At 43.2% G+C, this 21103-nt stretch overlaps 1 protein-coding gene across 1 annotated transcript in view; it reads right to left on the bottom strand.

Annotated features, from left to right (window-relative positions):
• Window positions 1–21103, bottom strand: part of LOC124794849 (nuclear pore complex protein Nup205-like) — a 124753-nt gene that overhangs the window by 35029 nt on the left and 68621 nt on the right. Inside the window, exon 6 of the mRNA XM_047258514.1 lies at window positions 14881–15017. Within this exon, the coding sequence (XP_047114470.1) occupies window positions 14881–15017 (137 nt within the window). The remainder of the gene's footprint in view (window positions 1–14880; window positions 15018–21103) is intronic.

The raw sequence follows: 21103 nt of genomic DNA, 5'->3' as shown, positions 1-21103 counted from the left end.
TTCCTACACGTCGGTCAGGGGCCTAAAGATGGCGTAGTAAAACACTGAAAATGGTTCCCCAATAAAATAAGGCTGAAAACAGACAGCTGAAAGGTGTTTAATGTGATATCACCTGATAAGAGCAACGTCAGATGATGGCCGACTGCAAAGAGACAAATTATTTCAATGTTTCTGTAGCAATCAAGTCATTAGTGGGCCACAATGTGGCCGATATCATGCTCTTGAAGTAATTTTGAACGAGTTTGTTAAGGAACAGTGTCAGCAATGCCTGCCTGTGAATGCTGAAATTAAAAATTAAAGCACATGAAACTGCTCAAGTGCAACTAAAAACTAAACTCCACCTGAACGGGCCACGAAGGTCCAACAGTCGACATCGGCCGCCATGTCATTCTCAGCACACAGGCATCACTGAATGCGCATCTGGAGGGGCATGTGTCAGCACACCACTCTCCCAGCCATATGTCAGTTTACGAGACTGTAGCCACTACTTCTCAATCACGTAGTTCCTCAATTTGCCTCACAAGGGCTGAGTGCACCCCACTTCCCAACAGCACTCGGCAGACCGGATGGTCGCCCACCCGAGTGCTAGCCCAGTCCGAGAGCGCTTCGCTTCGGTGATCTGACGGGAACCAGTGTTACCACTGCAGCAAGACCGTAGGGCTCTAGCCGCAACTCGATTGATCATTTTATGAAACGCTGCGGTCCTTCACTTCGGAGGTCAATTTCAATTGCGCAGAAGCTGCCAAAAAATTATGGAGAAAAACTTGTGGAATTTCAGCACTTCATATAAGGTGGCGAACTGAAAACCACTGCCCGTTACGTAATGCTGACCCATGTGTTCTGACGCACTGCCAAATTATACAGTGAACACCAGAGAAAAGAAAGGTAAGTATTCTTACACCAGCAGATGAAAAACACAATGTATGTCCCATTATACTTGCTCACACAGCTCATGAACGTAAATTACCCCCCTTCATAGTTTTCAGGCGGAAGACTTTACTGAAATCAGGAGTGTTTCCCAAAACTGTAATTGTAATAGCAAATGAAAATGGCTGGTTTTCAGACGACATTGTGCTGGAATGTATTAGGCTTGTACAGGATTGTCATCCTGGTGCAATGATTGGTTTGTAATTTCTGCTGGTGTTACATGCATACGTAGGCCTTACAACACTTACAGTAAAGCAAAATTGGCAGTAACTTCAGGTAGGATGACATGAATTCTCGAACTATTTGACGTCTGTTTGAATAAACCATGCTTAAATGCATGTATGCAGACTGGCCTTCAAGAAATGACAGACAACTGACACCAACAGGACGTATAAAATGAGCAAGTTTATCACAAGTGCGCCAATGGATTGATTATCCATGGTAGTATGTTCCAAATCAGACTGTGCAACAGGCATTTAAAAAATGTTTGATATTGAATGAACTAGATAGGTGTGATGACTGTGGGTGGCTAAGACTGTATGGAAGGGACTTTTTGATATGGAATGGATGGCAGCTGTCAAAATGAAGATATTGCTAGTGATTGGTGTGTTTGATGTGTATGGAGGTACTGAGGTAGCTATCCTTGAGGTGGATGCCAACCATTAGGGAAAGTGGCTTGTTGGGTTGAGGAGGACCAGATGAAGCAAATGAGAGAGAAAGTTGTTGAATTTCAGTAGGAATGTGTCCCAACCTTCAATCCATATCACAAAGGTGTCAGCAATGAATTAAAACCCGGTGAGGTGCTTGGGGTTCCGGGTGATTAGGAAGGATTCCTCTACATGGCCCATGAATAGGGTGGTGTAGGTTGATGCCGTGCAGGTGCCCATTCCTGTACCAGAGATCTGTTTGTAGGTGACGCCTTCAGAAGAGAAGTAATTCTGGGTGAGAATATCATCAGTAATGGTGACCAGGAAGGATGTTGTAGGTTTGGAGTCATATTCAATGCCAAACTATGCGCATTGAGGATGTTAGTCTAGAGGAAGGTTGCGCCAATATTGACAAGCAGGGCACCATGTGGTAAACAAACAAACTGCGAAGAGTTGGCAGAAGAAATGTTTGGTGTCTTTTATATAGGAGGGCAGGTCCACGAGAGCAGAGATTCTCTCTGTGGAGGCACAGTGACTGGATACAATGGGACATCCTGGATTGTTGGGTTTATGGACTTCACGAAGCACAAAGAAGTAGTGCGGGGAATGGTACAAGTGTGGAGACAGACACACTTAGGAGAGAGGTTCTTCAATTGACATTACGATTTGAGAAATGACAGGAGATGCTGTTCTGGTTGTGGCAGGATTTGTAGGTGCAAGGACCTGACAGCTAGTGTAGTCTGCTCTGCCAGGTAATACCAGCAGATCAATACCACAGCAGTGAAGCATTTGTTGGAACATAGGATTATAAGGTACTGATTAGGTTTTAGGTGGTGGACTGTGGTTCTTTCCGGGGATGTAGGGTTAGTCCTCACATTGAGAGATTTGGGGGATAATGTTTAGCCAAAGTTTGAGGTTAAGAAATTCTGGAATACTATCAGGGGCTGATTTTGGGAGCAGTGGTGTGTAGATCAAGACTGAATGGAGTCGTGGACTTAGGCAAGGTTCAATATTGGTTTTGAGTTGAGTGTGGTAGGGTTTGTGACAAAAAAGTGTTTCCAGTAGAAAAGGTCTTTAACAAGTCCAGTATGGTTCCATTTTGGAGTGAGCAGACTATAAGGTCTTTGGAAATAGCTGATGCTTCTGTGGGACAGAGACTTTTGGAAGACAGATTCATGACTGCGTTCTGGGTCTGTTTAGGTTCTGGATTCCATATGGTGGTGGGAGGGAGTTTCTGAGGGTAAGGTATATGCAGTAGGTCTGCAAGACAGGACTTATCGGCTATGAGAGGATGTGGGGGATGGTTGGAGGCTCTTGGAGATGGTGAGGATAGCGGTAATGCAAGATGGAAGTAGGCAGTGACTAGGTTCGAAAAGTTATTTAGGTGGCAATGTGTGCATGTTACTCTTGTTTCAGGGGGTGGTGAGTGGGGGGGGGGGGGGGGGGGGGGTGGAAGAGTTTCAATGTGAAAGATTGGATGCAGGAATTTGGAAATGAAGAGAAGGAGAATTTTAGGAATGAAGAAGAGATACAAGAGGGTTGGGGCCTGATTTACATGGTTTTTTAGAGCTAGGTTGGTGAGGGCTGTAGACTAGCAGAATTTGAACAGATATGAGGTCACTTTGGAAGGAGGGGTTGCAACCACAGATGGTTCAGGCTATTTTTTTTTTTTAGATTGTGTGTATCCCTGAACCCAAGGTTGCTTCGTCAGGAAAGAGGGACGGAGAGGGAAAGACGAAAGGATGTGGGTTTTAAGGCAGAGGGTATGGAGTCATTCCAATCCCGGGAGCGGAAAGACTTACCTTAGGAGGAAAAAAGGCGCGCGCGCGCGCGCACACACACACACACACACACACACACACACACACACACTGTAAAGGCAAAGAGTTTGGGCAGAGATGTCAGTCGAGGCAGAAGTACAGAGGCAAAGATGTTGTAGAGTGACAAGTGATGTACGAGGGGCGGCAACTTGAAATTAGCGGAGGTTGAGACCTGGTGGGTAACTGGAAGAGAGGATATATTGAAGGGCAAGTTCCCATCTCCAGAGTTCTGATAGGTTGGTGTCAGTGGGGAGTATCCAGATAACCCGGATGGTGTAACACTGTGCCAAGATGTGCTGGCCGTGCACCACGGCATGTTTAGCCACAGGGTGATCCTCATTACCAACAAACACTGTCTGTCTGTGTCTGTTCATGTGAATGGACAGTTTGTTGCTGGTCATTCCCACATAGAACGCTTCACAGTGTAGGCATGTCAGTTGGTAAATCATGTGGGTGCTTTCACACGTGGCTCTGCCTTTCATCGTGTACAACTTCTGGGTTACAGGACTGGAATAGGTGGTGGTGGGAGGGTGCATGGGACGGGTCTTACACCGGGGGCGGTTACAAGGGTAGGAGCCAGAGGGTAGGGAAGGTGATTTGGGGATTTCATAGGGATGAACTAAGAGGTTACGAAGGTTAGGTGGATGGCGGAAAGACACTCTTGGTGGAGTGGGGAGGATTTCATGAAGGATGGATCTCATTTCAGGGAAGCATTTAAGGAAGTCGTATCCCTGCTGGAGAACCACATTCAGAGTCTGATCCAGTCCCGGAAAGTATCCTGTCACAAGTGGGGCACTTTAGGGGCTCTTCTTTGGGAGGTTCTGCGTTTGAGGGGATGAGGAACTGGCTCTGGATATTTGCTTCTGTACCAGGTCAGGAGGGTAGTTGCGGGATGCGAAAGCTGTTTTCAGGTTGTTGGTGTAATGATTCAGGGATTCCAGACTGGAGCAGATTCGTTTGCCACGAAGACCTAAGCTGTAGGGAAGCGACTGTTTGATATGGAATGGGTGGCAGCTGTCAAAATGGAGGTACTGTTGCTTGTTGGTGGGTTTGATGTGGACGGATGTGTGAAGCTGGCCATTCGACAGATGGAGGTCAACGTCAAGGAAAGTGGCATGGGATTTGGAGTAGGACCAGGTGAATCTGATGGAACCAAAGGAGTTGAGGTTGGAGAGGAAATTCTGGAGTTCTTCTTCACTGTGAGTACAGATCATGAAGATGTCATCAATAAATCTGTACCAAACTTTGGGTTGGCAGGCTTGGGTAATCACGAAGGCTTCCTCTAAGCGACCCATAAATAGGTTGGTGTACGAGGGGGCCATCCTGGTACCCATGGTTGTTCCCTTCAATTGTTGGTATGTCTGGCCTTCAAAAGTGAAGTAGTTGTGGGTCAGGATGAAGCTGGCTAAGGTAATGAGGAAAGAGGTTTTAGGTAGGGTAGCAGGTGATCGGCGTGAAAGGAAGTGCTCCATCACAACGAGGCCCTGAACGTGCGGGATATTTTTGTATAAGGAAGTGGCATTAATGGTTACAAGGATGGTTTCCGGGGGCAACAGATTGGATAAGGATTCTAGGCGTTCAAGAAAGTGTTTGGTGTCTTTGATGAAGGATGGGAGACTGCATGTAATGGGTTGAAGGTGTTGATCTACGTAGGCAGAGATACGTTCTGTGGGGATTTCGTAACCAGCTACAATGGGGCGGCCGGGATGATTGGGTTTGTGAATTTTAGGAAATAGGTAGAAGGTAGGGGTGCGGGGTGTCGGTGGGGTCAGGAGGTTGATGGAGTCAGGTGAAAGGTTTTGTAGGGGGCTTAAGGTTCAGAGGATTCCTTGAAGTTCTGCCTGGACATTAGGAATGGGATTACCTTGGCAAACTTTGCATGTCGTGTTGTCTGAAAGCTGACGCAGTCCCTCAGCCACATACTCCCGACAATCAAGTACCATGGTCATGGAACCCTCGTCCAGCGGAAGAATGACGATGGATCGGTCAGCCTTCAGATCACGGATAGCCTGGGCTTCAGCTGTGGTGATGTTGGGAGAAGGATTAAGGTTTTTCAAGAAGGATTGAGGGGCAAGGCTGGAAGTGAGAAATTCCTGGAAGGTTTGGAGAGGGTGATTTTGAGGAAGAGGAGGTGGGTCACGCTGTGACGAAGGACGGAACTGTTCCAGGCAGGGTTCAATTTGGATAGTGTCTTGGGGACTTGGATCATTAGGAGTAGGATTAGGATTATTTTTCTTCATGGCAAAGTGATATTTCCAGCAGAGTGTACGAGTTTAGGACAGTAAATCTTTGATGAGGGCTGTTTGGTTGAATCAGGGAGTAGGGCTGAAGGTGAGGCCTTTGGATAGGACAGAGGTTTCGGATTGGGAGATTTTTAAAAAGGGAAAGGTGAATACAAAGTGAAACTACTTGCACAAACAAAAAGAGAAAGTAAGATGACAGGACAGATTTCGAAATGCAACAGTGACAATAACAAACGTAATTGTTGGGCTCAAATTAATGATATGAATATAATAGAGGGAAACATTCCACGTGGGAAAAATATATCTAAAAATAAAGATGCTATTACTTACCAAACGAAAGGGTTGGTATGTTGACAGGAGACAATAAAAAAAACACACAAATACACACACACAAATTTCAAGCTTTCGCAACCCAAGGTTGCTTTGTCAGGAAAGAGGGAACGAGAGGGAAAGACGAAAGGATGTGGGTTTTAAGGGAGAGGGTAAGGAGTCGTTCCAACCCCGGGAGCGGAAAGACTTACCTTAGGGGGGAAAGACTTACCTTAGGGGGGAAAAACGAACAGGTGTACACACATCCATCCGCACATATACAGACACAAGCAAACATTGTAAAGAGAAAGAGTTTGGGCAGAGATGTTAGTTGAGGCAGAAGTACAGAGGCAAAGATGTTGTAGAGTGACAAGTGATGTACGAGGGGCGGCAACTTGGAATTAGCGGAGGTTGAGGACTGGTGGGTAACGGGAAGAGAGGATATATTGAAGGGCAAGTTCCCATCTCCGGAGTTCTGATAGGTTGGTGTGAGTGGGAAGTATCCAGATAACCCGGACGGTGTAACACTGTGCCAAGATGTGCTGGCCGTGCACCAAGGCATGTTTAGCCACAGGGTGATCCTCATTACCAACAAACACTGTCTGCCTGTGTCCATTCATGTGAATGGACAGTTTGTTCCTGGTCAATCCCACATAGAAAGCTTCACAGTGTAGGCAAGTCAGTTGGTAAATCACGTGGGTGCTTTCACACGTGGCTCTGCCTTTGATCGTGTACACCTTCCGGGTTACAGAACTGGAGTAGGAGGTGGTGGGAGGGTGCATGAGACAGGTTTTACACCGGGGGAGGTTACAAGGGTAGGAGCCAGAGGGTAGGGAAGGTGGTTTGGGGATTTCATAGGGATGAACCAAGAGGTTACGAAGGTTAGGTAGACGGCGGAAAGATACTCTTGGTGGAGTGGGGAGGATATCATGAAGGATGGATCTCATTTCAGGGCAGGATTTAAGGAAGTCGTATCCCTGCTGGAGAGCCACATTCAGAGTCTGATCCAGTCCGCCGTCCACCTAACCTTTTTGTGGATCCCCGATCCCTCTCTAGACCAAGTCGTAGCTATCTTGGAGAGTAGAGATGCATGTGACAGTGCTCAAAATAGTTTTGACTTGCCTACCGTTTGTCGCGTGTCGGACGGACATTGTATACAACAGACCAACCGTCAACAGGTGCAGTTGCCGCGCACACCACGTGCTCCCAATCAGCAAGGTGGAAGTAGCTCGCGTCCCCGCCAACAGCTTTTGCGTCAAAACAGACAGTTTGCTTCTTTGCGGGCACCTTTGAAATCATGCCCGAAGTGTCATGTGCGTCACAAATGCGAAAATTGCCCATTGCGTAATTATTCTTGCTACAATTGTGGACGGCTTGGACATGTACAATCCGTGTGCCAACAGCGTAAATGGAACTGAATTGCTTCTCGTGCTTTTGGACAGGCACATTCTGTCCATGCTATTAGTTCTAAAGACAACAGTGTTGACGACAGTGTTCAAGCAAATGGTTTGCATAGTAGTGTCACTGTAGTTAATAGTGCTTTGCCGCCCTCTGTGCAACGCCGGGCGAACAAATTGTACATTGAGTTGCACATTGCTTCACATAGTGTGAAATTTCAGTTGGATACAGGCTCTTCCGTTACACTGATAAATAGTCGGGTGTACGAATTGATAGGGAAGCCTAAACTTGCTCAACCTTCTGCTCCGCTTACGGCATATAGTGGCGAATGTATTATAGTACTGGGTACATGTAGCATGCCAGCACAATTCCATAATGGGACCAGGACAATTCAATTGCACGTTGTCGCCAAACGTCCGTGTGAAAATATTTTTGGACTGGACTGCTTTGATTTGTTTGGCCTCAGCATCCAGGACCATGTGTTAGCTGTTAGTGAATGTCCTACTCCTGATGCTGTTGTTCCTCTTTGAGAAGAGTTCCCTGAACTGTTTGGCAGTGGTTTGAGCTGCGTACGTGATTATGTTGCACACATCACGCTGAAGGATAACACCCGCCCATGTTTTTGCAAAGCAAGACCAGTGCCTCACGCATTGCGTGACCAAGTCGCAGAAGAACTCCGTTCTTTGCAAAATGAGGGAGTCATTGCGCCCATTAGTGCCAGTCAGTGGGCCTCCCCTTTAGTTGTACTAAAGAAACCCAAAGGTTCCTTGTGTTTGTGTGTGGACTTCAAGAGTACAGTGAATCCACAGACAATTGTCGATAGCTATTCTCTCCCTCGCCCTGAGGAATTAATGGACAAACTAGGCACGGGCCGATACCATTGCAAGACTGATTTGCGGGATGCGTATTTGCAAATTCCTTTAGATGAACCATCCCGGGACATTTTTGTGATCAACACTCCCTTGGGTCTCTTTAAATATTTGCGACTCCCCTCCAGCAGCTCGCCCGCTCCTGCCATTTTTCAGCGCTACTTGTCGCAACTGACTGCCAAAGTACCTTTTTGCTCAAATTATCCGTATGACATTGTGGTTGCCGGTCGTACTCCAGAGGAACACTTGCAGAATTTGCGTCGCTCATTTACAGTGTTGTCGGAAGCAGGGCTCAGAGTGAACAAGGAAAAGTGTGTATTTTTTCGCACGGAAATAGAATATCTCGGACACGTTATCAACGCACAAGGTGTACATCCCTCGCAGTCGCAACTTCGTGCCATTGCCGGCCTTCCTTTGCCTAAGAACTTGTCGGAGTTGCAATCTGTGTTAGGCAAGATTACCTATTATCATAGGTTCATACCCAATGCTGCGCAAATAGCTGCCCCCTTGCACCGATTATGTCAGTGCAACGTTCCGTTTGTGTGGCCGGCCGAATGCCGAGCGGCATTTCAGAAATTGAAAACAGCATTGTCGAGTGATCGTTGCGTTGTACATTTCGACCCTTCTAAACCAGCTGTTCTCGCTGTGGACGCTTCATCCTATGGGTTAGGTGCAGTGTTGTCGGATCAGCTGATCGTCCAATAGCTTTTGCTTCCAAATTGCTCACCCCCCCACAACAGAACTATTCCCAACTTGAGAAGGAAGCCTTAGCCATCATATATGGAGTAACAAATTTCCACGAATACTTGTATGGCACGAAATTTTTTCTTGTGATGGACCATAAGCCGTTACAGCCATTGTTCCATCCAACAAAGCTGGTCCCCCCGGACCTCCATCGCCTCCACTTCACATGGGTCATCATCACCGTTACCCGAGGCTACATCCCCGTCGTGGCTGCTGTGAGTTGCGTCCTTGGGGCTGTTTCGACTGGCTCCGGTTCCAGTGCAGGGCGAATGCCGGGATGACCCCCAGCCTCGCTACGTTGGCTCCCCATCGCCTCACAGTAGCCCCACCCCCCTTCGTCGTCAGGCCCTTGCAGCATGTGACGTCTTGGTGGCCTTTCAGGGTGGGAGGAATGTTGTATCCACAGACCCAACCAACCAACCAACCAACTTGTGCACACGCGCGCGCCCTGGCCGTGACATCGCTGGCCACAGTTCCTGTCGCGGCCGTCGGCGTCTCAGGGCGTTACCGCCGACAGAAGAGGTCGCGCCACGGCTGAGCTCGGGTACGCACCACCCTGTGCCTTTTGCACATAAGGAGGAGTGCTGTCCCCGAAACTGACAGTGTATTGTCAATTGTCCATTGCTATACTTTCATGGAGTTTATAGCGTAGCCATTGCAGCGTGTGATCTGCTATTGTATTCGACTAGGCTCAGTACGTGGATTACTCTTGGATATTACCTGGACTTGTATTGTTGGTGCACGTTTCGTCAGAAATAAAGATAAGTTATTTCTTCATTCTAGCTGGCGCAGTTCTTGTCATTAATTATTTTTCGGCCAACAGACGTACCTACATGCTGGTCACTACCCACGCTTTATACAATTTGTGGTGGCTGCCCCAAAAGTACCGCCGAGGACCTTTAGTTTGGGAGCCGTCACAAAACAATCAAAATCATCTGAGCCAATAAAAATTAGGAACATAGGGAAGCAGGTTCTGTCAAATTCCTGGGATATTTAAAGGAAAAAATTGTCCTGATGTTCTCATGTAAGCTACTAGGCAAACAAGCCACACAGTCTTGCATTTGCAATGACAAGATTGTCCTTTACATGACATGGACACTTGGAAAGTTGTTTACCACAGCTAGTTTAAATCTATTGTAAGATATGGAAAGTTTTGTGAGGGAATGCTAGTAGTGTAAATACAATATTATCACTCCACAGAACTACTACTGGAAACGTGAGTGTAATATTAAGCCTTGAGATTTATAGAGACCTTTATTCAGGGACCTAAAAATTTTAATTAATCTATGTATTTACCCCCCCATGAACCATGGACCTTGCCGTTGGTGGGGAGGCTTGCGTGCCTCAGCGATACAGATAGCCGTACCGTAGGTGCAACCACAACGGAGGGGTATCTGTTGAGAGGCCAGACAAACGTGTGGTTCCTGAAGAGGGGCAGCAGCCTTTTCAGTAGTTGCAAGGGCAACAGTCTGGATGATTGACTGATCTGGCCTTGTAACAATAACCAAAACGGCCTTGCTGTGCTGGTACTGCGAACGGCTGAAAGCAAGGGGAAACTACAGCTGTAATTTTTCCCGAGGGCATGCAGCTTTACTGTATGATTACATGATGATGGCGTCCTCTTGGGTAAAATATTCCGGAGGTAAAATAGTCCCCCATTCGGATCTCCGGGCGGGGACTACTCAGGAGGATGTTGTTATCAGGAGGAAGAAAACTGGCATTCTACGGATCGGAGCGTGGAATGTCAGATCCCTTAATCGGGCAGGTAGGTTAGAAAATTTAAAAAGGGAAATGGATAGGTTGAAGTTAGATATAGTGGGAATTAGTGAAGTTCGGTGGCAGGAGGAACAAGACTTCTGGTCAGGTGACTACAGGGTTATAAACACAAAATCAAATAGGGGTAATGCAGGAGTAGGTTTAATAATGAATAGGAAAATAGGAATGCGGGTAAGCTACTACAAACAGCATAGTGAACGCATTATTGTGGCCAAGGTAGATACGAAGCCCACACCTACTACAGTAGTACAAGTTTATATGCCAACTAGCTCTGCAGATGACGAAGAAATTGAAGAAATGTATGATGAAATAAAAGAAATTATTCAGATTGTGAAGGGAGACGAAAATTTAATAGTCATGGGTGACTGGAATTCGAGTGTAGGAAAAGGGAGAGAAGGAAACATAGTAGGTGAATATGGATTGGGGGACAGAAATGAAAGAGGAAGCCGCCTGGTAGAATTTTGCACAGAGCACAACATAATCATAACTAACACTTGGTTTAAGAATCATGAAAGAAGGTTGTATACATGGAAGAACCCTGGAGATACTAAAAGGTATCAGATAGATTATATAATGGTAAGACAGAGATTTAGGAACCAGGTTTTAAATTGTAAGACATTTCCAGGGGCAGATATGGACTCTGACCACAATCTATTGGTTATGACCTGTAGATTAAAACTGAAGAAACTGCAAAAAGGTGGGAATTTAAGGAGATGGGACCTGGATAAACTAAAAGAACCAGAGGTTGTACAGAGATTCAGGGAGAGCATAAGGGAGCAATTGACAGGAACGGGGGAAATAAATACAGTAGAAGAAGAATGGGTAGCTTTGAGGGATGAAGTAGTGAAGGCAGCAGAGGATCAAGTAGGTATAAAGACGAGGGCTAGTAGAAATCCTTGGGTAACAGAAGAAATATTGAATTTAATTGATGAAAGGAGAAAATATAAAAATGCAGTAAGTGAAACAGGCAAAAAGGAATACAAACGTCTCAAAAATGAGATCGACAGGAAGTGCAAAATGGCTAAGCAGGGATGGCTAGAGGACAAATGTAAGGATGTAGAGGCCTATCTCACTAGGGGTGAGATAGATACCGCCTACAGGAAAATTAAAGAGACCTTTGGAGATAAGAGAACGACTTGTATGAATATCAAGAGTTCAGATGGAAACCCAGTTCTAAGCAAAGAAGGGAAAGCAGAAAGGTGGAAGGAGTATATAGAGGGTCTATACAAGGGCGATGTACTTGAGGACAATATTATGGAAATGGAAAAGGATGTAGATGAAGATGAAATTGGAGATACGATACTGCGTGAAGAGTTTGACAGAGCACTGAAAGACCTGAGTCGAAACAAGGCCTCCGGAGTAGACAATATTCCATTGGAACTACTGACGGCCGTGGGAGAGCCAGTCCTGACAAAACTCTACCATCTGGTGAGCAAGATGTATGAAACAGGCGAAATACCCTCAGACTTCAAGAAGAATATAATAATTCCAATCCCAAAGAAAGCAGGTGTTGACAGATGTGAAAATTACCGAACTATCAGCTTAATAAGTCACAGCTGCAAAATACTAACACGAATTCTTTACAGACGAATGGAAAAACTAGTAGAAGCCAACCTCGGGGAAGATCAGTTTGGATTCCGTAGAAACACTGGAACACGTGAGGCAATACTGACCTTACGACTTATCTTAGAAGAAAGATTAAGGAAAGGCAAACCTACATTTCTAGCATTTGTAGACTTAGAGAAAGCTTTTGACAATGTTGACTGGAATACTCTCTTTCAAATTCTAAAGGTGGCAGGGGTAAAATACAGGGAGCGAAAGGCTATTTACAATTTGTACAGAAACCAGATGGCAGTTATAAGAGTCGAGGGACATGAAAGGGAAGCAGTGGTTGGGAAGGGAGTAAGACAGGGTTGTAGCCTGTCCCCGATGTTGTTCAATCTGTATATTGAGCAAGCAGTAAAGGAAACAAAAGAAAAATTCGGAGTAGGTATTAAAATTCATGGAGAAGAAATAAAAACTTTGAGGTTCGCCGATGACATTGTAATTCTGTCAGAGACAGCAAAGGACTTGGAAGAGCAGTTGAATGGAATGGACAGTGTCTTCAAAGGAGGATATAAGATGAACATCAACAAAAGCAAAACAAGGATAATGGAATGTAGTCTAATTAAGTCGGGTGATGCTGAGGGAATTAGATTAGGAAATGAGGCACTTAAAGTAGTAAAGGAGTTTTGCTATTTGGGGAGCAAAATAACTGATGATGGTCGAAGTAGAGAGGATATAAAATGTAGGCTGGCAATGGCAAGGAAAGCGTTTCTGAAGAAGAGAAATTTGTTAACATCCAGTATTGATTTAAGTGTCAGGAAGTCATTTCTGAAAGTATTCGTATGGAGTGTAGCCATGTATGGAAGTGAAACATGGACGATAAATAGTTTGGACAAGAAGAGAATAGAAGCTTTCGAAATGTGGTGCTACAGAAGAATGCTGAAGATTAGATGGGTAGATCACATAACTAATGAGGAAGTATTGAATAGGATTGGGGAGAAGAGAAGTTTGTGGCACAACTTGACCAGAAGAAGGGATCGGTTGGTAGGACATGTTCTGAGGCATCAAGGGATCACCAATTTAGTATTGGAGGGCAGCGTGGAGGGTAAAAATCGTAGAGGGAGACCAAGAGATGAATACACTAAGCAGATTCAGAAGGATGTAGGTTGCAGTAGGTATTGGGAGATGAAAAAGCTTGCACAGGATAGAGTAGCATGGAGAGCTGCATCAAACCAGTCTCAGGACTGAAGACCACAACAACAAACAACATGTATTTACATTTATGAACCGTTTATCTTTCTCCGTACCAATCCAGAATTATTTATATGGAACAATTTTCAACATATATACGACACTTAAACCAAAGATAATTTCATGTTGCCATCTTATAGATCATACCTCCACTCCCAGACCCCTCAATACATGGCTATTAATACTTTGTAGAAAATAAAAGTGAAAAACTTTCAGTTTATGGGACTAGGTATATTGAAGACAAAATTACACATCATCTTAGCATAGAAATGAGGATTATTTCTTTGTAGATTAAAGAAATACAGCTGTAATGATTTTTTGTAAATTAAGATTAATTTTAGTCTCTTTTGACTCACTGTATGAGTATCAGGTACAGTATTTATATTGATGAGTCTCCTGTACTTTAAATCAATTATTTATGTACGTACATAATGAGAGAATAAAACTGTGATTCTGACTGGAGGCAGTGTTAGCTCGGAATAGGGCAAGGACAAGGTAGGTACTCAACACTACCTTTCCATGGAACCATGGAAGTATTTGACTGAAGTGATTTAGACAACAAAAGAAAACTTAAATCTGGATGGGGGTTTGAACTGTCACCCTCCTGAGTCCACGACATTCTCATCAACACACCACATCACTCACTATCGAACCTACTAATGCCAGTCACAATTCACTTCTGTCACAAAATTGTAGTTCCAACACTGAAAGTTTCATACAGCTAAGAAATGTATGAACCATTACTTGCATATTTCTTCATTTTCATTTTAATGTGCTGTTGTCTAAGAGAGACATTACTTGTAATACTATGCACACTAACTACGGATACAGACCTTTAAATATATTAGGAGTTTCTTCACAAAACTCTAATACAAACTTCCCATTTTAGGCTTTCACATTCCAATTCAAAAATTCACTCTCATTCTCATTAATTATCTCACTCTTTCTGATCACTTACATTCATATCTGAAAGAACGGACACTGTTAACGAGCCACAGCTTAAAGAAATATTTTCAAAATTAATTTGATGATTGCGAATTCCTTGATGTCAGCTTTATTAGGTACAGATGTGACATATGAAAATTTGTGCCGGACTGAGACTTGAGCCCACATTTCCTGCTTATTGCCAGTGGTCACCTTAACCACTTCAGCTATCCATACACACTCCCCACATCGATCCAGACTTCCACGTCTCACTGTCTGTATCCTTATATCGTAGTCCGTACGGAAGGTAGCACGTGCACGTATAGCCGAAGTGGTCGAGGTGCCCGCTTTCTGGTTACATTTATGGGCAAAGTAGTAAAGCAATGTTACAGAACATACACTGCACCACACAGGTTAGATAACATACCCTCACCATCTTCACGTTTCTGAATAATGCTAAGATCCACAGCATATAGTAAGGCCATTTCTAAAGCTAAGGTAACACTGTCAATTCCTCCTGCCGGATCATCTTCTATCTTCAAATTTTTAAGCACTCCCATTAAACTGCAAATGAATAAATATTTTCCAAGATTAATGACAGTTTTGGACTTGATAACTGAGTAAGAATACATTTGTCAATTAGGCTATTACAGAGCTGTGTGTGTGTTAAAGAGACAAGTGTAAAATATGAATTCACTTCAAATCGACAACAGTTACAAAACACCGCAATTTTGATGAGTTAGCAAATACCATATACGAGATAATGTATTAAAGAAGGATACACAAGGGAAACAGCATCTATTTTGCAAACTTACAGACACTTAAGAACTCTATAGTTATGTGAACAACAACATAGTTAAAAGTTATAAAATTATTAGACAAAAATGTGCCCAGCACTTAATTCAAGGTATAAACATCTTAGTACCACCAACAAACAAATAAAAATGCCTTTTTATCACTGTCGGCAATGCTGTCCCATTATTTTACAGTTTTCTCATGTGAATTATCCTTTTGATGCAGTACAGTACCCTATTCCCTTGTGTGTCACAAGTGTGGACAATGAAAGAAGCAGATGCAAACAACTTAAGGGTTTTAACTTCTGTTGTCCTATTTTCTAAGTTGTGTGTGATATGTTGAAGTTATGTCTATGAGCAACTGAATAAAGCCAATTTCATCATGCCACACGTATTTCACCTTTATTTTTGAAAGGCATCACCAGTGGCATGGTTTGTGAATGCTGCTCAACATATGTGCTTGCTTTGTTGGTTTTAAAGCTGCTGTCCTGCTTTCAGTCTTTCGAAATGGCATTAGCATAGAACTGAGAACATGAAAACATATTTTAATGTCAGATTCTCAATGCTGTGCTAGTTTAATTTTAAGAGACTGGAAGCAGAACAACAGCTTTCAAACCAGCAAACCAAGCACCCATGTAGAGCAGCAGTTGCAAATCCATCACTGATGATGTGTTTCAAAAAATGAGAGTAAAATATGAATAGAATGGTAAAATTAGCTTTATTCAGTTGCACACAAACGGAACATGTGACTAACTAGCTAAATAACTGACAAAATCCAAACATTATCAACCTAAGAGCCTCTGAAGAAAAATCCTGAGAAAAATCTTAAGAGCTTGTGACAGACATAAGACTGGAGAATAATATAACCATGTATTACAGGAACTTGTACATTTCACTGGTTAGGACATATGAAGAGTATAGCAGAACAAAAGGGAGATGGTATTCCACCAGAAGGAATGGCTGACCAAGAGCGAGATGGATGGACAATGTGTTCAATGACCTTGCCAGAATGGAGGTGTGCCCATCAATGCCTGCAGTGAAGGTGAAGAAGAAATATCATGTAAAACACACATCTGCAGTCGAAAATGTGCCAACTGCGAAAGTTATTTGAGACTATAGGATTGAGACAGCACATACTAGTCTCATTATCAGGCCTTTAATAAAAAATTAATTGAATGTAATGTGTTGTAGGTAGCAGGTTAAATCCAAAACAGACAGGTATCAAACAATTATCATGGTTGCGAGGCCCATATGCTGAGGGAATGAAACATCAACATTAGATGATCAAGGCATTCGAGGTGGAATCCAAAATTTTCGGGATAGATGCTGCCATCTGGAAAATAGGACAGAGTGTCTACGTGTACAAGGAAAAAAAATTCCCAGATTTCCCGGTTAAAAATACACTTTCTCCCGGGCGAAAATACACTTTTTCCATGTTAAGTGATCGTATACTATTCCTTGGCACAGTAAAACTCATCAATCCTTTGAATGTTAATGGTATTATATACCGACGTAGAATTTCCCACCACTTTAGAAAACGAAACTCGGGGGGAAAAGAAACACGTTTTGAAACACCTTTGATGTCCAGCAATACGTACGCTGCATATTTTCATATTACAAAGGTATGAATTCGAATTCCACCAAATACCGCGTGTTACTTTCCGAAGCATTGAAATCGAGATTGCAATGCGCTTTTGTAAGCCACTCATCACTCATGTAACGTGATCTCGCCAGCTTATAACAGTTTAGGACATGTGATGTAGTCAGCCACAGCAAGATCACTTTTAAGTAGCGCGAAAATACAAACAAGTTAATGGTTTAAAATAATATACGTAGCATTCACATATAATATTGGTCTCCAAGATTAATAAGCAGAAAGAGAAGCTAAGCTTCCACATATAATGTTGATCTTTTCTGCGCGTGATACACTTTAAGATATATCACACAAATGTGCCAGTAAAATTTTTAATAACGACGTACATGTGTGATCTTCTAAGCTCTAAATTCTTCTAAATGGCCGTCCTCAAAAAGTTGATTTTTAAATGAGAGTCAAACGCTTCCTTATTTACGAAATTCATCGTACATTCTTGCACATAGTTCATCTTGCGTAAAAGGAAATTTGCTTTTAATGTACGTAACGCTTTTCAAACCACCGATCGCAATATTTTCCCGCTACCTGTTAGAAATAGGTTCGTTTTAGCAGTTGCAAGAGAGCGCCACATAACAGTCATCACCGCGTGATGATGCAGGAAGGCCATATGTTCATACGTGTAAAACATTAAAAGATCTTACATTAGGTCATAAAAGAAACAAGACATCAAAGGATACTTCAAGAGCATCAGAATTTCGTGAACCATACTAAAATGCATAATTCGGCTTAAAGTGCACATTCGTATGTCCAGATTCGGATGTAAATTTTCTTGGAGTACCAGTATTGTAATATCTCATGTTTGGTTCTTTATTACGGCATAATGTCATACGTGCACTTGAAATCAGCGAACAGTTGAAACCAGCCAACAGTGTGAAATTCAACAGTGTGAAATTCAACAGTTCATTTCAAATAAACTGACTGCCTCAGCAGAAAAGGTTAATAAAAGCCAAATCTCTTTAGCAAACCGACAAAGATTACTTCATTGTTCTGCAAGGCGATTAATCCTTGACTGCCAGAAAGGTGGAAATAAAATCTGAAACTAATGACATATTTTAGCCATCCGTCATTATGCGAACGTATTTTAATTCATTTGATATGTCCCAGTCACAAAAATCCATTTTATCATTGAACGTGAGAGCAATAAACGAAGAGGAAACAACAAAATCACTGAACGTAAACACAGGTCACGTGGAGACGACACACCTCCCCACCACAACTCAGACTGCTCTGTGCATCTGGGCCCAGAGTTACTATATTTCCGAACCGGGGCAATATTAGGTAGTGGCACCAAGCCACACTTCTGTAACAAGAAGCGGGAGAAGGTACTACTAATATGAGACTCAACTACGCATGCCCAAGAGCCCGTCCGCAACTGCTCAAAGGAATCTAATTTAAACAGTTGTCTCGTCACGCTCATCGGAGGCAATTTGTTGTTATGAAGCATTGCATAGTCTTCCAAATTCTTTGACACATTTTGCTGTTGGCAGACACTTGTATGAGCACCGTGCTTTGTTGTTGTATACGGCACATTTCCTTTGCAATTTAAGTTTATTTTACTTTTTTTTTGTTCTCGTTCATGTTTCGTTGCAGCAGTGTTATTCTGCAGTAGCGGGGTACAGTAATATCCTTTGTTAGAGTATTGGTTCTTACCACTCAAAATCACAAAAATTTAACTTAAAACTAAAACAATGAAAAATTCCCGGAATTGTAAACAAATCCCGGGTTTTTCCCAGTTTTCTCCCGGATGAAAAAATTCCCAGGTTTTTCCCGGATTTCCCAGTTGTCCCGGGTCGTATACACCCTATAGGAGTAGTAGATCTTTGCACCGTTAGGTGCCGAGAGCTGCATATCTGATGAGTCAGTGTGCGGAGTGGCATTCAGCTGGGAGGACGTGTTGCTTGCCCACAGTGATTTCCATTTGTGGTGATTTTACATTGGATCCGCGAACAGAACAGTGCTTGTATATCAAATTCTGTGTGAATCTCGGAAAAAGTGCTACAGAGACCCTTGCAATGATTGAACAAGTGTTTGGGAGACAGAGCACGAGCCGTACGCGTGTGAGTGGCATGCTCAGTTCAGGGCTGGCCATACAGACGTCGAAGATGATGCTCACACTGGAAGAGCAAAGTGAAGAGCATGATCATCGTTTTCTTTGATACGAAGGGAATTGTGCACAAAGAATTTGCCCCACCCAACTAAACGGTGAATTCCGCATACTACTGTGACGTTTTGCGACGGCTCCGTGAAAAGGTGCGGCGACAACGGCCCAAACTTTGGTCTCAAGGGAACTTGCTGCTGCATCACAACAACGCGCCCTGTCACACGTCCTTGCTTACCAGGACCTTTTCGGCAAAAAAACAACATGGCAGTTGTACCCCATCCACTTTACTCGCCAGATTTGGCACCTTACGACTTCGCGCTATTCACAAAACTGAAACTCAAGTTGAAAGGCCGTCGGCTCGACACTCTAGGGAGGATTACAAGAAGCATCACTGGCAGTAATAAACACCCTCAAAGAACAGGACTTCCAGAAAATGTTTGACCAGTGGCAGAAGTGCTGGGACTGGTGTGTACGTGCAGATGGGAACTACTTCGAGGGTGATGGTGACCATTAGTCCAAAGGCAAGGTTTTCAACAGATGGCAGTACCAGTCTTGAAAATTTTGGATAGCGCCTCGTACATCTGAAATCTGATTCTAGTTTCCCATTGTTACTGACAGCAATGGTTCCTTCTGTTTGACATCTGAATAATGGTGTGCCCACAGCCACTGACACACACAGAATCAAAGCACCAATAAGGTGCTATTCCAGGAAAGGCACAAATATTCTGGCAAAATCTTACAATATTTGTGCACATTCAGAGTGATTGTTTTGGGTGACTTGCCACTTATTTTAACCCAATCCTCCTGACTTCCTGTTAACTAATTCAGCAAATGTTGTCAAAAATTTCGGTATAACGGATAATTAATTCAGAATATGCGATATGTATACAACGGCAAATGAAAACACAAGAGCGACAATGTTTTAAGAAAGAATACGGAAAACTCTTCAGAAGTATGAGGGGCATTCAAATGAAACCCGGTCACTAGTGTAAAGTAATAGTAACGATTTTATTAACTCAAAAATGTAGTTATACACAGTACACATACTCAAAAATAATTGCCAAAACTGTTGGCACATTTCTCCCATTGCGACACTAGCCGGTCGATTCCACCCTTGAAGAAACTAGCAGGCTGCTGTCGGATCCAGGCCTGGACCCAGTCACACACTTCATCGTACGTTGTGAATCGATGACCGGGAATAGCTTGTTTTAGAGGTCTCATCCATGGCGATTCTGCAGTTGTCTAAGACTAAAGCATTCACTTCCACAACAATTTCCAGTGTGATGACACAATGAGTCTGCCAGAACGAGCGTCGTCTTCCAGTGTCTCGCGCCCCTCTAGGAATCGTTTGCACCGTTCCACAACACTAGAACGGCTCAGACTGTACTCACCGAACACAGCCTTCATCCGCTGATACATTTCACAGCCTCTAACTCCCTCTGCCACCAAAAATTCCAATCACTCCTCATTGTTCCTGCTTACTAGCCTGCATGTTCGGTAGTGGATGATAATTTGTGTGAGCACCTTCTCTTCGGTGTGAAACCACACTGGCACTATACAACACCAAACTGTGCACACGCGTCAGTCTCTCTACCAATAGATGGTGCCACCATACCTGCAGTTACATGGTTCCACCTTATGTGTAAGGCAAAGGTAGACGCACTGACCTGATTTCATTTGAATGAACGTTATAATTCTCCGCAGCTTGTAACACCTTTCACAAACTTTGTTAGGAATATATTATGTATAACAAAGAGGAAAAACCAATAAGTGAACAGACAGCATGCATAGGTAGTAAAAAGTGAGAAACTAATAGCACTGTCAGAAAAAAACTATCTGAAAATCTTTCTCTGATATTTTATGAGCAAGAAATATTAGCTGCACTGTCCGTCATGACAAGCCGTAGATAAAATGACTAAGGCAAGACAAAATATGAACATCAGAGATTGAGATAACTTTGTACGATTATAGACAAAATAGCATAATAAATTTTTATACAGGGTAACAGACAGGCATTACAAAACAACTGTAATATATTTTTACTATTTGTTTCTTATATATTGTGGTCAAACTAAAAAACATAATATTTTACAGTAAAATACCA

This window comes from Schistocerca piceifrons, chromosome 4 (assembly GCF_021461385.2).
Source record: "Schistocerca piceifrons isolate TAMUIC-IGC-003096 chromosome 4, iqSchPice1.1, whole genome shotgun sequence".
In the NCBI taxonomy this organism is placed as follows: domain Eukaryota; kingdom Metazoa; phylum Arthropoda; class Insecta; order Orthoptera; family Acrididae; genus Schistocerca; species Schistocerca piceifrons.
This window is presented reverse-complemented; position numbering and strand designations above follow the sequence as displayed.